The 22,301-nt window shown below is 38.7% G+C and overlaps 1 protein-coding gene and 1 pseudogene across 7 annotated transcripts in view; both read right to left on the reverse strand.

The window, feature by feature from the left end:
* ERC2 (ELKS/RAB6-interacting/CAST family member 2) overlaps nucleotides 1–22,301 on the reverse strand; it is a 985,383-nt gene that overhangs the window by 665,175 nt on the left and 297,907 nt on the right. For all 7 annotated transcript variants that reach the window (XR_012380904.1, XR_012380905.1, XM_073901383.1 and 4 more), the window contains one exon: nucleotides 17,652–17,726. Coding sequence is in view for 5 of the 7 variants with exons in the window: in XM_073901383.1 (XP_073757484.1) it covers nucleotides 17,652–17,726 (75 nt within the window). In the remaining 2 variants the exon portion in view is untranslated. The remainder of the gene's footprint in view (nucleotides 1–17,651; nucleotides 17,727–22,301) is intronic.
* On the reverse strand, nucleotides 2,426–3,233 carry LOC112834235 (coiled-coil-helix-coiled-coil-helix domain-containing protein 2 pseudogene; annotated as a pseudogene).

Below are 22,301 nucleotides of genomic sequence, written 5' to 3' on the forward strand. Positions count from 1 at the left end.
TACCACTCCATGCCTCAAGTAACATTTTTCAAATAGTCTTGAGACAGGACAACCATGAAATTGTTTTGCTTTTATACAGTATTTTCATTAAGGACTGTAAGAATGTGGGACATAAAGTTTCAGCAGGAAAAAAACCAGCTGAAATGTGTTTGCTCATTCCCTATTAGAAAAAAAATCTGAATTGAATATCTTTCAAATCATTTCTTTCCACACATTCATAAAATAATACTTGTAAAAATTTTCTTTTTTTTAAGATTTTATTTATTTATTTGACAGAGAGAGACACAGTGAGAGAGGGAACACAAGTAGGGGGAGTGGGAGAGGGAGAAGCGGGCTTCCCGCTGAGCAGGAAGCCCGATGTGGGGCTCGAATCCAGGACCCTGGGACCATGACCTGAGCCCAAGGCAGACGTTTAACGACTGAGCCACCTAGGCACCCCAATACTTGTAAAAATTTTATACATCAATTGCAGATCATAACTCCTACTTAAAGATTCATAACCAAGACTATTTTACATTTATCATTTAAAAGATGTAAAATGGGTACTTGACAGGCAATTAATAAACCACTGAAATTGAATCCCTAGCAGCCATCAACCCACTAGGCCCACCTGCTGATTCTTAAATGAGCTATAAGTATTAGCACAGGTGCTGGACTACAGCAATGAAAATGAAAGAGATGGGAAGACTGAAATATGTTTATCTCTGCTTTATCTTTTTTTCTTTTCTTTACTAATTTCGGAGTTTTTCCAGGACATGTCTGCTACAGTTGATAGTAAACTTAGACACAAGGAGTTTTCTCATTCATTCAACAAATATGTACTGAGCATCTATTGGGTACCAGTCACATTGCCCAGGTATGTGTGATACTAGGTAGATCTCAACAAGATTCATGGGCACCCTTCTCTCTCTAACATGGAGTACAATCTAGATCACTATTACTCCAAGTGTGGTCCACAGAACAGCAGCATTGACATCAGCTGAGAGAGTTTTAGAAATGTAGAATCTCAGGCCCCAACCCAGACCAACTGAATCTGAATCTGCATTTTCACAAGGTTCTCAGGTGATGTGGGTGTTTTAAATGACTACAGGTGTCCAGCATACAGGAGGCACAAGATTGACCAGTGCAGAAGAAACCAAGACAATTTTACAAGCCAAGTACATTTAGAAAAATATTAACCTACTCTCAAGAGCTATCCATCTCGGCCTAAGTGTACACCAACCCTGGGAGTAAACTTTCTGGAACATCTTTGCCAGTCCAGATGCCTTTATTACCCTTTTTGTATTTGCTGAACATTATGTTCCCCTTAAACAGCAAAAAAAAGATTTCAATTCCTCTCTAGGAACTGTGAACACTGAAATGATGAGTAGGTGGAACATCAAAAAAGCAGTATCATTTAGTTACAAAAAGTAACAATTATGTTATTGCTGAGTGTCACAATGTGTTTTTTTTTCAAATACAGTAAGAATTACTGGTTTCATTTTAATATCAGGGCAAGAAGAAAATACAAGCAGTCTTTACAGAGCATGGAACTCACCGTGATCACATATCGGTCTACGGACATTGATCAACAAACTTAGGGCCAATTTGGTTTAAGGAAGAAGACGTGATCTAATGTTCAGGAAACATCCCAACCTAATTATATTATGCTTTATTTAGAATAAAATTCTAGACTATTATTACTGGATGCCACAGAGGCTCCTGAAGGCTTAACTTTTTTAAAACTCATCTAGTTGTAGTTGCAAACATAACTGAGCTTCCCTTGGTCTTAGGATATCTGAGGAACGCCCTTGACTTTGGAAGGGTTTACTGTGTGGCATTAACCGCGGTTTTGTAAGCCCAAGTCAAGCCCTCTAGAAAGAAGTAGACTTGGGCCTAAAGCATGTTAGAAGGAAAAACTAAACACAAAAAAATCAGTAACTCAACTTCTTGGGCCTTATCAAACTATAAAGAGATGGTGACCTAGATGAGAAAATGACAGGGGACATGCTGTTTTTTGGTGGTAATATTGTTTTTTTGTTCATACAGTACCTAATTCTTTACAGCAAAATTTACAAGCACAGAATCAGGTCAAATTCAATGCAATTAAGGTGCTTCGATGTTTCTTTCCATGGCTTCATTTGCCGACTTCTGGCTCATTCTTCATGAAGCCCATGCCCCAGAAATGCATCCTTCCTGTCATCCTGTCGCTGTGCACACTGCTAATGACCCATGGGCAGAAGATGTGTTTCTTTTTTTTTTTTTTTGGGAGAAAATCACTTTTTTTTTTAAGATTTTATTTATTTATTCATGAGAGACAGAGAGAGAGAGAGAGAGGCAGAGGGAGAAGCAGGCTCCCAAGGAGCAGGGAGCCCGATGCGGGACTCGATCCCAGGATCCTGGGATCATGACCTGAGCCGAAGGCAGACGCTTAACCATCTGAGCCACCCAGGCGCCCTGGGAGAAAATCACTTTATTCTAATTCACAAATGAGAACATCACAAAAGGTGATTTAAGGAGGCACACAAATATCTGTCCAATCCCAAATTCAAACCATCTCAATGAACTTCTATACAGTAAGAACAACCTTTTTTATTCCAATTCTGAAGAAAGCTGTATTTAATGATGAAGGAGAAGCTTAACTGGTGGTTTCACACTTTATATATTCACCATTCACCATCAATTATATTTTTATGCTAAATTAACTTGGTTATGAGAGATGATTTTCCTCATCTTCAATTTGAACTTCTTGATTAGGCTAATCCATTTGCAAATCTGCACTGTTTCAGCACCTCGCTGAAACCTTCACAAAGCTTCAGGTCACCCTGGTTCTGGGCACACTCCAGAAACTGTTTCATCTCATAGTGGCATGGGCCAAACTGCTGCTGCTCCTGGTATACTGGCTGGGTTTCCTGAGGCTCCTGGTAAGTGATGTCAGGCCTTGAAGGCTCAGCATTGCCTCCTCCACTGAAGCCCCCAGTGATGGCATGACCTATCGTGTGCCCGACAGCAGAGCCCACAGCCACACCAGCTGCAGTGGTTGCCATCTGGGCCATGAGCCCTGGCTGCCGGGGCACAGCAGCAGGTGAGCCAACAGCAGCTGGTGGAGCCGCTGCCGGAGGCTGAGCTGCTGGCGCTGGTCTAGGTGCCACTCTCATCTGAGGTGCCCGGCTGGCCGGAGGGGCCATGCGGGAGGTGCGGCTCCGACTTCCACGCGGCATGGTGACTTGCAGAGCAGCTCAGGGTCTAGAAATCCCAGAAGATGTGTTTCTTTCTGGACACTATGCAACCATTGAGGTTTTGGTCTCCATATATGAATTTGTTATTGTTGTTGCTGTTGCTGTTGTTGTTAACAGACTCAAGTCAGAAGAAAAAAAAGAGATCTGAAGCTAAAACAATCCTCCTGACCCTTCAAGAGTCACAAATCTGTAATCTGGTTCAGGCTTTTACGTCTTTGGGCAAGACGCTGAGGCTGTCAGAAATAAGACCACGCTCAAGAGCATGTCATGAAAATTACAAGTGATCTATAATGCATGAAAAGTACCTATCATGGAGCCTCCCGCATGAGAGTAAAGGGTTGCCATCATTATTATCATCAGCCAACAACAGTACAGTAAGTCCCCACCCATTCCCCAGTTCTGTGAGGTGCACATGTAGAAGACAGTAGCTTCCACTTTTAGTCTACACCGTCTAACTTTGTGAACATGTTCCTAAGGTTGCTAATCCTATAAGCTAAGGTTGTTATAAGAATTACATGAGTGAGAAAATGTACACCTTCCAGAATAATAGCCAACACACAGTAGGTGCTCTACAAAGATTACCTTCTTCCCATTTCTAGCTGTAGCATTTATCAATTACTCTTTTATCTGTCTGCTCAGCTTCTTTCCTTTTTGGGAACTACATCGCCCCAATTCCTTGTTGTTTTAGTGGGGTTTTCACGTGTGACCCTGCTCAGTGGCACGTACCATGGATTCTTGGGATGCGGATTGATCTGTGGTGATCTCATTACGCCATCAAGGCCAATCAGAGTTCTTTTAGGGGACTCACATAAATTCAGAGGCCTCTCTTTTTCTGAGCCTATGTTTCTCCTTTTCTGAGATTATGAATGATAAGGAAAATATGGGCCTATGGCTGGTTATGGCCTTCTTTGATACCATGATTAAGAATGTGCCAGAGGGGCGCCTGGGTGGCTCAGTCGATAAGCGTCTGCCTTCAGCTAAGGTCATGATCTCAGGGTCCTGGAATCAAGCCACACATCCGGCTCCTCGCTCCAGGGGAAGCCTGCTTCTCCCTCTCCCACTCTCCCTGCTGGTGTTCCCTCTCTCGCTGTGTCTCTCTCTGTCAAATAAATAAATAAATTCTTAAAAAAAAAAAAACAGAAACAGAATGTGCCTGAATGAATGAACCCTTATAACATCATTTGAACAGCTAGGTACAGCTATATCTGAACCATCCACTCCCCTAGAATACCAAAATACAATAGCAGGGTTTCAGCCACTTGGAACCAGAAGAGTATACCACAGAAGTGATAGCATGAAAGGTAACACCAAAATACAGTTAGATACAGTAGTTTACAAATCTACAAAGAAAGGTCAGAAATGAGTAAGACCACCATAGAAGAGTCAACAAATCTCCAGAAAGCAAAGGAGCCTAATATAGGGTCTGGAGATGGATAAGAGTAAGATTATCATAGGGAAGATGAAATTCTTTCTGGCCAGAAATAATAACACATGTAAAGTCAAGAGTACTCGGGGCGCCTGGGTGGCTCAGATGGTTAAGTGTCTGCCTTCGGCTCAGGTCATGATCCCAGGGTCCTGGGATCAAGCCCCGCATCGGGCTCCCTGCTCCTTGGGAGCCTGCTTCTCCCTCTGCCTCTCTCTCTGTCTCTCATGAATAAATAAATAAAATCTTAAAAAAAAAAAAAGTCAAGAGTACTCAGCATGGTGTCCAGCACATAACATTTAATTAATATAAGTTGAAAGAATAAGATAACAAGTATGAATTATGTATGAAGAGGAGTAAGAAGACAGGACTAATTAAAAAGTATAGATCACTTTTTGTTGCAGAGGAGTCGGAAAGGAAGAAGGGGCTGCATGATAAGCACTCTTCAGACTCAAGCTAGGGTTTGCATTTGGCTATGACTGCAAATCATTTATAAGCTGGTAAAAAGAAGGCAACAAGATGGCCTTTGGGAAGTTAATAATAAAGACGGAAGCCAAAATGGGAGTTGAGACAGGAGAAATGATAGATCATCAGCCTAGTGGTAAAGCAATTCTCAGACACAGTTAAGAAGAGTATAGAGAAAAATGGCACAGGAATCACCAAAAGGAAGAGCTGTAAAATTCATGGAAATCATGAAAAAGTCACAGAAAATAAGAGAGTGAAGTTTCAAGAAAGAAAGAGAGTCAGAAAAGGTTTGAGCAGACTTTAAATCCCATAGAATCAGGGAGATGGCTGAGTCACTCAACAACTAGGTCAGCATAGGACAAGAACCAGCCAAAACAGACACCACCTAGAGCAATGGAACCAGGTCTGGGAAGTCTCTGAAAAGCCAGGGGTTAACTCTTTAGTTGCTGGAGAGGGGGAGGGTAGTCTGGGGATTTCAGATAACCACAGAAGTATTTCAGTATTTTAACAAGCAGTGTAGTTGCACCTGTGCCTCTCAGCTGACTATCGGCCCTTCAAGAAAGTTGCTTCAATTAATCCTGATAGCTTTCTACAGTCCCCATGCATGGACGGGAGCACTGGTTAATCCAAAATCATTTCCATGTGCCTGTGAAACACGCTAATGCAGAGGCTCCCCAGGGCCAGTCTGTGGACTAGGTGCATCAAATTCATCTAGGGAGTGAATAAGAAGGACCAATGACTTGATGTTACCCAAGGACATTCCCTTTCAGGATAGAGGTGACACAAAAATCTGTATTTATTTGTAAACTCCTCAGGAGGGAACAAAGCCACATCAAAAGATTTCTTTCTGAGGGGGGCGCCTGGGTGGCTCAGTCATCAAGTGCCTGTTTTCAGCTCAGGTCAGGATCCCAGGGTCCTGGGATCGAGCCCCGCATCGGGCTCCCTGCTCGGTGGGAAGCCTGCTTCTCCCTCTCCCACTCCTCCTGCTTGTGTTCCCTCTCTCGCTGGGTCTCTCTCTGTCAAATAAATAAATAAAATCTTAAAAAAAAAAAAGATTTCTTTTTTAGACCTATGTTTTCTTCCTCATATATGTTGAAGATATAAATATATTTGCATTATCTGAATATATAGAAAAGAATACTATAGGACAGAAGCAATGTTTCTCCATTCCAGCATTAGAAATGCACTTAATAACAACAACAGCTAATGTGTATTGAATACTAATGCAAACACTGTGGTAGAAAATCTCACTTAATCTTCCCTATAACCCTGTGAATTAAGTACTTATTTTACTCATTTTATAGTTATCTATACTTAGATAACTTTCATGTCCCTGTAAATGCTCCACTTGACCAGAAATGCAGTGTATCCAGTCAGCCAATTCTCACATGCCAAGCCAACTCTGAGTTCTAATTTCCTTGTTCCTTCTCACCTTAAACAAGTTTGACTACGTGGTCCCAGCCAATCAGATATTTTCTATTTTTTTCTTCCTTATTCTTTTTGTTTAGGATTTTATTTATTTATTTGAGAGAGAGAGAGAGAATGAGAGATAGAGAGCACGAGAGGGAAGAGGGTCAGAGGGAGAAGCTTCCTTATTCTTTATTCTTTATCCTATAAAAGCTTCCTTCCTCCCACCGCATTTTCCAGTTCTCCAAATGGAGACTGCTTCATGAAGTGCTAAAGTTTATTTGTATCACCTACATCGTCTTCTTCAGTCACTTTTTAACACCTTTAATACACTGGAATGGTTCCCTCCACATACAGAAGAGAGGAAGTCACACAGTGGGACCTTGCTGTCTCCAGGAAAACCTCAGGAGAACTGGCTTCAGAGAAGGTGTGCCACCTAGAAGCTGGACTGTTTTGATCCTTTCTTCCACACAGTACGATTAGCCTTTAAAGATCACAGAGCAAGGTCAAAAGAAAACAGTGAAGAGGCTGGGGAGAGAGGACAGGGAGGAAGAAATTTCAGAAAGTGCTTCCAGATGAGAGAGTGGCCCATCAGTGTGTGCTGTGTGCGGCCCCGCCCTCACCAAGGCTGGATCAAAGTCATCTTTCACATACATGTAAATACAAAGAGAGTTTAAATTCCCAGAGATCCAGAGAAATACTACTTTGCAAAACAGTGATTGCATTTCGAGGAGTAATGAAAAGATGGACATCTCACACCTCTATTCTCTTCCAGTGCTCTTTAGGAAAAGATTGGGTGAGGAAGCTCTCTTCACTGGCCTCTAGCAACCTGAACTTGCTCTTCCCATTCCTTTTAAACCATCCCCACAATGCCTTCAACAGCCCTGGTTTGGGGCCTCATTCTTAGGATCTCTAAAACATACCACAAATCCTTCTATGTTCAACCAGTTTGTCTCATGGAAAAAGCAACAGGCAGCGGAGGAATTCAGGCCACCCCAAGTCACCAGCACGGCCTGATGGATGTGGAAACTGGACCATGCCTTAGGGATGAGGCATGTGACGGCCGGTACACTGTCATTACTGAAACTTGAAAGGGGACGTTCACATGAGGCCTGTGGTTGACTTCTCAACCCTGCTGGCGGAGGCGCACGCCAATAAGGAAATTGCAATCCCTAAATAAACAATAGGCTGGGAACCTGAGCACCAACAAGGGAGAATGCAGGGGCTGCTGGCTTGGGCAGGGCTGGCCAAAATGGAGCAAACAAAGCAAAGATTTAAACTTTGAAAGAATGTCATGGCAATTCAGACTTCCCAGGCAGACCCTTTGAGACTCCAAATTGCCAGTCACCAAGCCTCAAAACTTGGTAGAATTTTTAAAGCAGGACTCTTGGTCCAACATCTTCATTCGCCAAGCGAGAATAGTGAAAGCCAGAAAAGACAAGTGACTTGCCAAAGGCCCAACAGCCAGAAAGCCAGGTCCCTAGGTCATTTATTATGCCACAGGCCTACTGGGAATTGCTGTTTTTTTCTCTACTGGTTTCTCCATTCAAAGATGCTTTTAAAGTCTTTCCACATGCCAGCTCTGTGTGTATTCTGAGCTAAGACTCTGCCTGAAGTAAACTTGTTAAATTCCTTCTCTACCCTTGCTCAAAGGTACTACCTCTTTTTTATAGGTAAAACTCAATTCCAGACTGAAAGGGAGTGGATAGGGTAGCAAAGAATTCTTTGGGCCCTTATTATATACCAGGATTTTCCCATGACTTAATTCATTTTAATATTCTGCACAACCCTATGCAGACTGGTACCATGGTCCCATTTCACAGATGGTAAAGTTGGAGTCAGAGAAGCACTAAGCACCCGAGCCAAATTATCAATTTCCATAAATAATCTAACCTTCTCCTCTTTGGAGGCTTCTCTGTTCAGCAAAAGAAAATCGGGCTAGAAGAAATTGTGCAGCTTTAAGCTTTTCTTAATGAACTTACTGTTGTCTTTCCTAATAATTCCTGATCATGCCTCTGTAATGAATGCACATTATTGAAAACATAAAAATTTGGAAAGAGGAGAAAATCCTTTATAATCTACTCATTCAGAATTAGTGTCAACATTTTGGTACATTTTTCCCCAAGATTTTATTCCACATTGATAAATATATCTTCTTTATATATTAAGAATATTAAGTCTCCAACTACTATAAACCTTAGAAATACATCGCTTGATTATTTTATAGTTCAGTTTATATTTTAGTTTTTAAGTAATCAAAGTTCTTTACCCTTCCTTTTTAAATAACAGCTTTACTGATATTAGCACTGCCATAAAACTTATCCTTTTAAAGTGTGCTATTCAGTGGTTTGTGCAACTAACACCACTAATTCCACAGTATTTTCACCACCCAAAAGCCCTGTACCCATTACCACTCACTCCTTCTTCTCCTCTCCCCCATCTCCCAACAACCGCTAATCCACTTGCTATTTCTACAGACATACCTATCTTGGACATTTAATATAAATGGACTCATTTAGCATAATGTTTTCAAGGTTCACCCAGGTTACAGCATGTATCAGTACTTCATTTCTTTTCATGGCTAAATAACATTCCACTGTGTGTGTATACCATATTCTGTTTATTCATGTAGGATAATGGACATTTGGATTTCTTTTTAGCTTTTTGGCTATTATTAATAATGGTGTGTGAGCATTTGTGTACAGGTTTTTATATATGTTTTCAGTTTGGTTGGATGTACACCTAGGAGAACTGCTGAGTCATACAGTAACCCTACTTTTAACATTCTGAAGAACTGCCAAAGAGTTTTCCAAAATGGACTGAACCATTTTACATTCCTACCATCAATATGAGCATATGGTTTTTCCACATCTTTCCCAACACTTGTTAGTTACTATCTGTCTTTTTTTTATTTTAGCCATCCTAGTGGGGGATAAGCTATATCTAATTGAGGGTTCGATTTGCATTCCTGTTGGAACATCTTTTCATGTCCTTATTGGCCATTTGTATGTTTTCATTGGAAAAATGCCCATTCAAATCATTTGATCAAATTTTAATAAGATTATTTGTCTTTTTACTGATGAATTTTTCTTCCTTTATTTTTAAATGAACTTTTTACTTAAAGTATATTATACATAAAAAATTAGCCAAATCGTAAGTTTTCAGCATGAAGAATTATGACAAAGTAAACGTACCTGGACACAAGCAAACCAGATCATGAAATAGAATACTACTTGTACTCCAGAAGCTTCCTTCATGCCTCCACCCAGCCTTCATAATCGCTCACTCCTCTAAATTATCCAATATCCAGACATCTAACACTATTCATTATTTCTGCCTATTTTTGGAATACACGCATATAAACAGAATCATCATGTGTTCTTTTGTGTCTGGATTCTTTCAATGCTGTTTTGGGGGTATTGAATTATGTTGTTATATGAAGCAATAGTTTGGTCCTTTCTCATTGCCATATAGCATTTCATTGCATGAATATTTCACTATTTGTTCCACTGTTGATAGCTATTTCACTTTTTTCAAGGTTTTGGTTATTCCACATTTAATTATGTTTTGAACCTTCTATTTAAATTTGAGTCTTGTGCCACCATTGTTAGATTTGCTTCTAGATATTTTGGGTTTTTTAATGCCATTGTAAATGATATTGTTTTCAAAATTTCACTTTGTAAATGTTTGTTACCGGCATGTAGAAATATGATTCATTTTTAAAATACTGACTAGCTATCTGGCTAAATTCATTTATTAATCTAGTTGTTTATATATGAATTCACTGAGATTTTACACACACACAATTATGGTGCCTGTCAATAAAAGTGCTTTTATTTCTTTTTTTATAATTCTTATACTTAAGATGTCCAGAACATTATGGAAGAGAAGTGACAGTAATAGGCAGTTTTGTCGTGTTTTTTATATCATAAGGAAAGCCTTCAACATTTTACCATTAAATATGATGTTGATTGTAGTTTTCTTATAGCTACTTCTTATTAAATTACGAAAATCCTTTCCTGGGGTGCCTGGGTGGCTCAGTTGGTTAAGCTGCTGCCTTCGGCTCAGATCATGATCCTAGGGTCCCCGGATCAACCCCTGTAACAGGCTCCTTGCTCCGCGGGAAGCCTGCTTCTCCCTCTCCCACTCCCCCTGCTTGTGTTCCCTCTCTCACTGTCTCTCTCTCTGTCAGATAAATAAATAAAATCTTAAAAAAAAAAAAAAGGAAAAAGAAAATCCTTGAGTTTGCAAAAAAGCATTTTTTTTCTTTTTTTACATGGACAGATGTTGCATTTTTCAAATGTTTTTTCTGCATTTATTGAAATTACATTTAGGCTTCTCCTTTATCCTATTAATGTAGTAAATAACATTGATTGATATCCAAATATTAGTCCAACCTTGCATTCTTGGAATAAGCACAACTTGGTCATGTCATTTAATTGTCACTTGGTCATGTCATTTAATTTTCGGTTCGGTAGGATATTTTGCATCAACCTTTATGAAAGAGATTGCTTGTAATTTTCCTTTCATGTAATGACATTGTTGGGTACTAATATTAAGGTTACATTGGCCTCATAAAATACAATGGGCAGTGTTCCCTCTTTTTCTATTCTCTGGAATAGTTTCTGTCTGACTAATAATAATATTTTTCTTCAAATGCTTAGTAAAATTAACCGAAGAAGCCATCTGGACCTGCAGATTTTTTTCTTTGGTTTGGTTTTTGGATTTAGGGGTTGCTTTTTTTGGTGGTAAGATTTTAAATATAGAATCATTTTCTTTAATATTTAGGACTACTCAGATATTCTATTTCTTCCCATGCAGTTTTGACAAGTTGTGTGTTTAAAAGAATTTATCTAAAATTTCAAATTTATTATCATAATGTTGTTAATAAAATTCCCTCATATTTTTATAGTCAATAAGATTGACAGCGATGTCCCCTTTCAATCCTGATATTGGCTATTGTTCCCAATAATTCTAACCAGGATTTGTCATTTTTGTTAATCTCTTCAAAGAATCAGTGTTTGGCTTGGTATTTCCTTCCAGTATATGTTTGATTTCTTTTTCATTGATTTCAACTTTTTTATTATTTCTTTTCTCTCACCTTATTATGGTTTTATTGGATCTTCTATTGTTTTTTGAACTTAAGAAGTCTTCTCTCAACCAAATTGAAAGACTTGCTCTTGCCCAGATACTCTTCATACTTTCCAGTCTTCTTGCCTTTGCTCCTACAGTTCCTGCTGTTTCTAAACCATCCCTCTCCCCTTTATTAAAATCATGCCAACTTTTCAAGGCCCTCCTCAAATGCTACCTCCTTTAGGAATCATTCCCTGCCCCTCTCTCATTTGATACCCTCTGAGCCCCTGCAGTCCAGTTTGCCATTCTTAGATCCCAGCTTATGTACATAAGCCCCATCCTTCCATTAGCCCCTTAAAAACTGAGGGCTCAGTTATTCTGAAAGGTCTACCATGGTGCTGTGCACAAAATAGCTACTCAGTCAACACAGGTGTTTGTGATTCAACTTCAGGAGTTAAATTCACATAAACTAAACCTGTTCATAGCAGGAATTATTGACTGGCAACTCAAATATTCAAACACATTATAAGAAGAGTTTGGGCAAAAAAAGGAAAGAAGTCTCATCTATTTTTTTAAAGTCTTCCTTCCTTCCAAATAACAACTATATATCATCCAGAGCTAACATTTAACTTGACATTTTGCTTTTTCTGGCTATCACTTAAAACCCACATTTTTCCCCTTATTTAAGTAAAATAGTTAAATAGGACAAAGTTTTTTTTAAGTTGAAAGATGAGAAGATGAAGAAATTTCTCAAGAAAAAAAAAATAAGCTAAAGGATAATTTCTGGTATCGTTAAATGGATAGCACAAATCAAAAACACAGGGCTTTGCAAGTTTGAATGAGTTATGCTCCAACTGTTATAAAGACTTCAGGGCAAGACTTAAAACTCAGGGAGGAAATACAGGGCATACGTTGGCAGTAGAGTACAAATTTGGAGCCCTAGTTGGAGGGCTGATAACATTTACATGTAAAAAGGATGACTCTTATCTTGTAGCACAAAGCACATAACACTTTCCCAAAAATACCAGAGACTTCTCCAGCTCTCAAGAGCTGCCTCAACCTGTTCTATGATACAAACTCCAGTGCATAATTTCCAAAATAAAAAGTTTTGAAAGAAAAACCAGTTGAACCTATGGGCTGTCTTCAGTAAAAGCAGACCGAAGGAATAGAAAGTGTAGGAACTCTGGAGGAAAAACCTGTATTCAGATCTCAGTTGCCAACTGCCTAGATGTAGGACCTTAGCAGACTGCTTATCCTCCCTAAAACACAACTTCCTCATCTATGAAATGGAGCTAATTATGCCTACTCACAGGTTATTATATGTCAGGTGCCCTGCGTCTGGCTTCCCATGCCTGGTTAGTGGTATTCGGGCTGTGGGTTGTCACCAATGGTGCAAGGTGGTATTTTTATTGTTATTGCTCTTATCCTTTTTAATATCCACAAACAGAGTGGGGCATAGTTTTAAGGCCTAAAAGCCATCATAATGGCTTGGCTAGAAAAACTAGGCTTGAAACAAATTTCCTATGAGCATCTCATCCTAAGAGAAGAAATCATTCTAAGTAGAGTGCAGTATTTAGACTCAAACAGGTAAGAGTTCAAAAAATGGAAGAAATAAATATAGGGAGGCTTTAAAGCCAAAGAAAACATTTCAGTCACAAAGTGGTATTCTTGACTAGATCCCAGTACTTGAATTAAGTTCATACTGGGAATTGGGATGCATTTGGTGGCCTAGGTTTGAACTTGAAATCCCTCCTTTCCTAGATATGTGACCTTGGGAAAAGTTGCCACTGTGGCTCTTACCTTCTCCCTGTTCCAGTGCATCCTTTCCATGCCTAGTGGAACTGAATTGGCTGAATTTGACCAAATATCAGCATATCTTTTAAGAGAAACTGTACCCAACTGCAGCTCAGCTCCATGCCATGCAGAAGAACAGCAGTCATCTGCCTGAGCACGAAGACAAGCCTTGGTCTTTAGTTTTAATAACAAAAGGTCAACCTCACCACCGGATTTTAGCACCTGAATGCAAAGTCATATTCTTTGATAAACAGCATAACTACAAATCAGCATCTTAGTCAAGCTCAATGTTGAATTGCTCGATGCTCATTTCCCATAGAAAAGCCTGGTGGGAACAAATGTTACTCAAGAAGAACCACTCAGGACACACAAGTGCCTGGCTGGTCATGTGACTAGAAAGCTAAACACCTACAATCCTCACTTTAGTTACCACAGAAATACTGTCACCTAGTGACATTATGCTCCAAGCTTCTTAATCCACTTTAGAGAACAAGTTCGCCAAATCAAATACATTTTCTGCAACTTTGATTAAATTCCTTATGGCACTCACTTAGGTCCCATTTGATAAATTCTGCTGAAGTTAGTGCTAGCATAAAGTTTGTTTTTCTTGATGAATGAGTGCCATTTAATTTATTAAGCAAATGAGAACTAGGAAACTTTGTGTATTTCCTTCTTAGCCTGGGCTGTTAAGTTTAGAGTGAAGTTTACACCCCATCCCAGTAATTATCACTATTCTGGGGTTGGTTTCATTTCTGCATTTTCTTAAAACACAACATTCTTCCTATCCCTTCTTTTTGTGATTATTAGAGCTGTTATAGCCATCTTGCTCAGATGGGCAGACAGGGGCTGTCCGAAATTAGAGTTTACATGAAGGAAACCAAACTATAGAATGGAATGAGAGAAAATTGGATCATTAACATCTTTTGAGTCCCTGGATCAAGCTGTGCCTGAAGCAATAATCTGTTTTTCTCCAGCTGAGTGAGCCAATAAATTTCCTTTTGGCTTTAGCCATTTTGAATTAGATTTTCATTCACTTGGAAGATTTAACTAACAAAGAAAACAATTTTAAGATTATCTGACAAGTACTGTTATTGTAATTCATTTTCTTAAAAAGAAACTGGGTACAACTTTATGAATGAACCTAAGAAAGTGAAATTTTTAGACATCATCCTTATGTCATGTCAAATTTATAATAAAAGTAGGTTAAAACTTTCTTTCAAAGGAATTAACATTAAAAAAAAGAGGGAAAAGCTTTTTAACTACCATTTTTATTGACAGTTCTCCATAAAAGTGGAAAAGAAGAGCTTAGTAAAGGATCTTTAGACACAAAAGCAAGAAAAGGAGGAGCATTGCACCATCTACAAGAAAACTAATTTCTGTGAGAAATACACACAATGTTCTAGTGCAAACCTGGAACATACCTGCCAGAGCAAACAGGGATCAAAATTAAAACTTGGAACTTCCTGCAAGAAGATAAATCACAAATAACTTCATTCACTTTGCTTCCTTTCATTTTCATTCAGTGGACCTTAACCCTCCTGGCTCAATTGGCTGCAGTAGATGTGATGGCTGCAAGAGAATTACTCCCACTTTGATGCTGGCAGATGGCCCTCCCCAGTGCTTGCCCACAGAGACATATTTTCACAATGTATAAGCCCAGAGGTGCATGTAGAGATCTACTGAAACTACCAGACCAAGTTTCTTAAACTGCTTGAATTAGGGCAAGAATTCACAGATTTTCACAATAAACAACTTTCTCAAGTTGATACAAAGTTTATGTGCGGAGAAGATGAGGGGTCAGAAGTTCACCCTCAGTTTCCCTCAGAAGCAAGGGACTAGTAGAGGTAATTTATTAGCCCTTAATTCATGTCATATCCCTGAAACTATAGGTCAAATTTTCTCCAGAAAAGTTCCTTTCCACTTTAGATTTTGCCAAGGTACCAGATGATGCCAATGTTTACCCAAAGGTGTTTAAGTTAAAACACAAAGATGTCTTAAGTTCAACCCACCAGGTTTAAGAGTCAGTTGTATTTGAGAGTCAACCCTAAAGCTTGTAAAATATGGGTTTCTAATATTCCTTCCAAATACGCAGGAATGTAATGTATAAAATTGAAGGAGATCATAGCCTCTGTCACAAGCTACACACACAGCTGAAAAGATGACCCTCTACCATCTGCCTCCATAACTCAATTTTTACATGCTAAGTATAGATGCTAATGGGACCCAGAATTCTCCACTGACAAAACAGAAGGCAGTGGTTTGTAAATTAATACACATCCAAAAAACAACAGAAAAACTCCAGGCTCAATTCCCTGACAAGTATATCATCATTTGTCCTAAAAATATGTTCTATAAATCAACATATTGGCATCCATAAAAGAAAAACTCCAGACTCAATTTACTGATAATATACGGAAGTGAAATTTGCCCTAAAAGTCATGTTTTATGCCTTCCCATATAGATAGTCTAAATGAGTATATTTATTAATTTTTTGTTTTCTAATAAAACATATGATACTAGACACAGTCATAAGTAAACAGATTTTTTACTTCTAAAAGTCATCAAAAGCTATTAATTGTCTTTGAATAGAGACCTTTACATGAAATATGCCCACTGCTCTGGAAGAGATGTCATTCATGATTTCTCCAAAGATTCCTGGAATTTACTCTTACTCTTTTTTTTAAAAGAAAGGATAGTTTAGAAATTGATTTTATATATATCCTCTTTCCCATTAGTAACTGCCAGAGACTGGGGTGGTAGGCAGGGAGGTGGGTGGAAGAAAGACCGACTCTGCAAAAAAGTAAAACAAAATAAAATCTTTTGTCTTTTTTCTTTTCTTAAGAAAGAAAGGAAGAAAGAAAAGAAAGAAAGAACCCTAACCAAGTTTCAAGTTCGGTTCCAGTATAAAGGAAGAAATCTGTTATGAAACACTCCCCCACAAGTGTAGAATGATGTTTCTTTTCAAAACAAGTTCAAATTACATAAATTCAAAATGAATTGATGAGGCAAGATTAGCAAGGATTATTCAATCTCATCGGCGTTTGGTTCCTTTGACGATATTTTTCAAACCAATTTGCTGCAAATGCATTAAGAGTGCCTCAACTCATATAACCTCATTTGGGGGACACAGAGGTTTAAAAGCAAATGCTCTACATTATTTCCACAAAAATTCACTTGGATGAAGACACTGTCATGGACAAAAAAAAAAATCCCAAGTCAGAATTGTACATGCCAAATATTCAATGGCTGGTGTTAGTTTCTTTATCCCCAGGACTTAGGAATATTTTGGCAGACAGTTCAAAATCTTGTGCTATAAAAAAGACAGAAAATCATTATCCAATCCTATCAGCAAGCTATAGAATTCTCTTGTAGGCTAATGGTGATCAGCAAACTCTGAAGTGTTAAACTCTGGAATACCAGATTGCAAACATCATTGTTATAAATTTTTTTTTCTTCATGAAACAATTTAAATCAAGAATTATTTACTCTTAAGATAAAAACTATTTGCTTCCTTCTGGTAAACACTGAAAGTAAAAAAAACCTTCATTTACATTTCTAGATACTGACAAAGCAATTGGGTTTCATTTATATCTATTTCTTAATCATACATCATGGCTTAGCCATCATCATTTATTTCATTATTCTTTAAATGCCCTAAATCTATACAGGAGAATCTTTGGTTCTTTTAAATAACATATCTCTATGCTTTCACAGCTAACTAAGATACCTTATGAGTATTTAATAAGTTATTATTACTTCCAGACTTGGTTAGGAGAAAATACTGGAGTCCTGGGAAAGTATTATTCTTTGAAAAGTACATTTTACTGATAGCATAATTTTAATTATTTAACGACTTCATTGCATATAAGGCAACTTCTCTTTGCCAAGTCTTAGTTTTTTTAAAGTGTCTTTTCATTGTAATGTGAATGAAAAGGGGAAAAAAATTATTCTAGCTTTAGAAATTTCCTTTTAAAGCACACACAAAACCTCCCCTAGGGTTGAAAGCATTGGCCATGCTCTGGAAATGAACCCAGCTCCTTTCAGCCAAGGGATACTTGAGCCCTTTATTGTTTTGCCCAGAATAGACATCCTAATTAAAGGGCCAATAAATTAAATGTACCCAAGAAGGCAAAAAGATCCAGAAGGAAAGCACCCACCAGGGTGCCTAGAGAAAAACACAAGGTTCATTTCAAGTGTTTATGTTAGGCACCATCAAGTTCGAACAAACTCCGGAGGCACAGCTGTTTTTGACAAATGTGAACAGCTCCTACCTTCATTTCAATGACAGTCTGGAGAGCCTTCGTCTTTGCTGGCTCCGGCTGAAGTTGGCTCCTTCGGTGCAATTCCTGGGGAGGAACACGATAGAAATAAGCCTGACGGTTCATCCTTCCTTTACACCATGACCTTTACACAGGTACCACACAGCCCACTGGGTGCAGGCTCGCTGTGCACAGACATAAACAAGCCACAGGTGACTCTTCCCCCACCCTCTTTAGCATCCCTCCTGCCTGGAGCCTGCGTTCCGCTGAAAAGCTCCTGGCACATGCGCTATTTCTGAAACTACCATCAATAATTAATGTCAACTGTGACAAAGCCAGCAAGTAATCATAGTCCAAATACTGTTCAACACTGGGGCTGTTGCCCAGCCATCAAATCATAATTTACTAAATTACATTACTCTGTGCTCCCAATACAAACACAGCATGGAAACGGAGGAAAGAAAATGACTAACGTGGTTGCAAATCCACTGCATGCTTGGCATTTTGCTACTGAGGTAGGTTTGAAATGAGCAATTTAAGACCTTTTCAGTACCACTGTGTCACTTTTTGGAGTGAATTGATGTGATGAAACACTGTTAATATCTTGCTTCCTAATTTACAGTTTCGGTCCTTATTCAAAATCACATCTGTGTGTGATATGTTTATGCACTCATGATGCCAAGAAATTAAAATTGGCATTAATATCAACAGTGTTAGCAAGGAGACAAAAATGGTTAAAGCCAGATGCAGACCCAAGAACTTCTGGAATATGACAAATATAACTTTAGGTAAAACATAAACATAATTACAATTTTAAGCTGGAAGGCTCACTTTTGCCTGCCTCTTCTCCAAAGAACAGTTATGTCAAGACTTTGAAAGTTTCCTTGGCAGAAGAAGAGATAAAGATAAGATTTTTTTCATTTATGCTTTGATAGTCTTAATAATAATTAGCAACAGTTTTATGAAAGCCAATGAGAGGAGTAAACAAAAGTACTCACATATGTCCATGCTGCTGATACAAGTCACCTATGGAATAATTCTATAAGACTTATTTGCTTGCAGAAAAATCATTTAAATTCAACATGAAGTTGTTCTAGCCCTTTACACTCCATGGGTCACAAACACTGGCTCAGTCGTTAAGCGTCTGCCTTCGGCTCAGGTCATGATTCCAGGGTTCTGGGATCGAGCCCCGCATCGGGCTCCCTGCTCAGCGAGAAACCTGCTTCCGCTTCCCCTTCTCCCGCTCCCCATGCTTGTGTTCCTGCTCTCGCTACCTCTCTCCCTCTGTCAAATAAATAAATAAAATCTTAAAAAAAAAAAAAAACACCTACGGCTTTAGGGAAGAGAACCAACATGACTTCTAGCTCTTTTCAAGTAAAGGTATTAAAATTAACTCTCATTCCACCACTACCATCTACTACCATCACCATTTCATAAAGACAGAACATACTAATGCAAATATTGCCAGAAAAACAGAGTCCCACAGTAAAAGATAATTCTTCTCAGGATAATAAAACAAACAATCTTTTGCCCATATTCTATTAACATTGTTCTTATTTGCCAGCGGCCCAAAAAGACTTAGTCATGGACCACTGTCCAGGGACCAGCACTGGAGAATCAGCACTATGCCTCCAGAATATAGCATATTTTCTTCCCAAAGTCATCACTGGCACAAACCAGCAAACCTGTGCAAAACTACTTCTCAATCTCCAATTTAAGAATTTGAATTAGTGCTTCCTAATTATTCAAAGTTGTCTCACATCATTTAAAACATTTTTTTCCCTAACATATCCTTGGAAGAGATGGAGTCAAGTATTTCTGAACCCATTTTATGAACTTCTGTCCTTTTGGAGATCTTCTGTCCTTTTGGAGGTCCTGGACTAAAATAATCTGGCAACACTGGTCATTTTTAGGCTCCGTGGAAATGGCAGAGATTTTTCTGAAGGAATGACCTTAAAAGCAGTCTCCCTTTATTGAGCATCTACAATATCCCTGACACAACATGTCTCTTTCAAGCCTCAACACTACCCTGTGAAGAATCTGACCTGTGTGGTGAGTCCAGTGGGCTACTGGTAAACATTTAACAACCAGCACCCACCATGGCCAACTTCAAGCTACCTAAGTGGTATCACTGAATGCAGTTGGGAAGAAAGGTCCAATAGCACCCCATTGCATAGTATTTCTATCATATGGACAAAATAAATGTAATAACCTCAAAAACATCAATAATAGTAAAATATAACCAAAACAATTAGTAAATCATGAGTTGTAATACAATGTCTTTAATCATGAGTTTGTATATTTAATTTGTAACATTAGCTGTTAGAACAAGATTCCAATTTTTACTTTCACCGACCAGTACAATCCAGTTCCAGCACACCACCGGGTCAATCACATAAGGACTTCAACTTCCAAAGAAAGCTACTTAGCCTTCAACATACTTCCAAGATTGTTGGAGTTCACTGGACCAATAAAATTTCATAGATTAAAAAAATGGAAAGTAAGTAATTTGTCAGAGTTGCTCCACGGGAGGTGGTAGAAGAAATACATTTCACATGTCACCAATTCTGATACCACATGGCATCAAAAGCATCTTAATGAAAAAAGCTGAGAATCGAATTCATGGTAATTTCATACCATAGCCAAACCCAGTTCCAGAATAATAATTCGAGGAGAGAGGTTAAGCTTCCATAAAACAAGCAAAAATAATTAAGAAACAACTAAGTAACACAAATAGAAAATAAAAACCATAGGGTAAAGACATGCGCTATTATAATTTCTGCCAAGCACAAAAACATTTTTAAGGGCAAACATGCAATAACAAAGCTAAACTTGTAGCAATAGTTTTGCAAAAATGGAAAGAGTTTTCTTTGCTATAATTATACAAGTTCCATTACAGTATAAACCAGCTCAAAATCCAGATTGGGCCCTTAGACTCTGTGTCACTCTTTAAAAAGTAAAATAAAATAGGGGCGCCTGGGTGGCTCAGTTGGTTAAGCATCTGCCTTCAGCTCAGGTCATGATCCTGGAGTCCCGGGATCAAGCCCCAAGTTGGGCTCCCTGCTCACTGGGGAGCCTGCTTCTCCCTCTGCCTCTGCTGCTTCCCCTGTCTGTACTCTCTCTCTCTCTGTGTCAAATAAATAAAATCTTAAAAAAATAATAATAAAATAAAAATAAAAAAATAAAAAGTAAAATAAAATAAAATCTCCAATTGTCTGAAAATTGCCATTTTCCTATCTTAACTACACTATATTTCAATCAAGCCTGACTTCACAGTTACTGAGGATCACCTTAATTCCTAAGGTGTCATGTAAGCGAAGATCGTAATCCACATATGGATATCATGGACTGTCTGAAAGTTCCATCTCAGACACTTCATCCATTTCTGAGATATAGGATCCTTAAAATGCTCACTCTGATTGTGGCAGACAGGAGCAGTTGCCTGACCAAGATTTGTGCTCCTCTTCTTTAATGTAGAGTGTTGTTAGGAAGCACCACCACCACTGCCCTTGTATCAGGATGGTTGCCATGTGACTTTTATCTGGCCAGTGGGATATGGGCAGAAATGAAGAACTCAACTTCCATAAAAACTTCTTACTCTGTCCTCAATTCCCCCTTTTTTCCTGTCTGCTGGCTAAAAGTAAAGAACTCCAAGATCTAAGAAGATGGCAGAATTCCAAGATAAAAGGAGCCCAGGTTCCTGAAATGCCATATAAAAAGGCCATTGAACACCCACAGGGGATGGTGGGGTGTGTGTGAAAAAGAAACCTCTGTTAAATTCGCCTCTGCACCTTTAGACTTTCTCTGTAAAGATCCCAGTCTTCTCTGCCTTAACTACTGCAATGACTATAAGGAAAAATAACACCAAATCAGCCCTGTGTTGTTTGTAGCTTTTGAATCACAAAATTGATTTTAACGTGTGAGTGCTTGCCAAATTTCTCTAAATAGATAGTAAGATGTGTTGGTTGCTGGGTGTCCCAACTATGCCTAACTATCTGAAAGATGCACCCGTTATGCACTAATCTTAAACAACGAAAGAATTTCCCTAGAAGCATCTGGTATAGATATGAGGGAGTACAAGATTTAACTTACTCTGGTTAATTTTTAAAGAACAGTATTAAATCAAGTACAGTGGATTTATGCTTTTCTGGGTCACTGATCTCTATAAGAATTAGATAGAAAGTGTGGATTCTCTCCAGAAACGAGTACAAAAGCACACACAAACAAAATGGTGTGCACCATTTCAGCTGGTTCACAGGACCTGGTACAGCACCTGGGAGGTGCATCTTTGAACCAGACTATAGGCTAAAAAACATTTATTAAGAAGAAAGAGCATTGTATGGGGAGTCAGGAGCCCACAGTCCCAGCCTAAGACCTTGGGCACACCTATTCCCCACTCTGAGCTACAGAATGAGGAGCTTTATGAGTGGGTTTCTTTGAACATCCAGATTTTTAATAAGCAGCTGACTCTGAATTGCTGATCACTGGCTGGTATTTCTAGTTACACCAATTCTCAGTTTTTAAAAACAGGATAAAAATAAAAGAAGAAAATTGGCAGCATCAAAAACTTTAATATCTCACTGTGATACTGTCACCTGGGATATATATTTTCCTATAATTTCAAGTATAGTTTGGCCTTAGCTGGTTTTAAACTGCCAGTTC

This window comes from Callorhinus ursinus, unplaced genomic scaffold (assembly GCF_003265705.2).
Source record: "Callorhinus ursinus isolate GAN/ISIS: 27379988/994484 unplaced genomic scaffold, GSC_fseal_2.0 scaffold15, whole genome shotgun sequence".
NCBI lineage: Eukaryota > Metazoa > Chordata > Mammalia > Carnivora > Otariidae > Callorhinus > Callorhinus ursinus.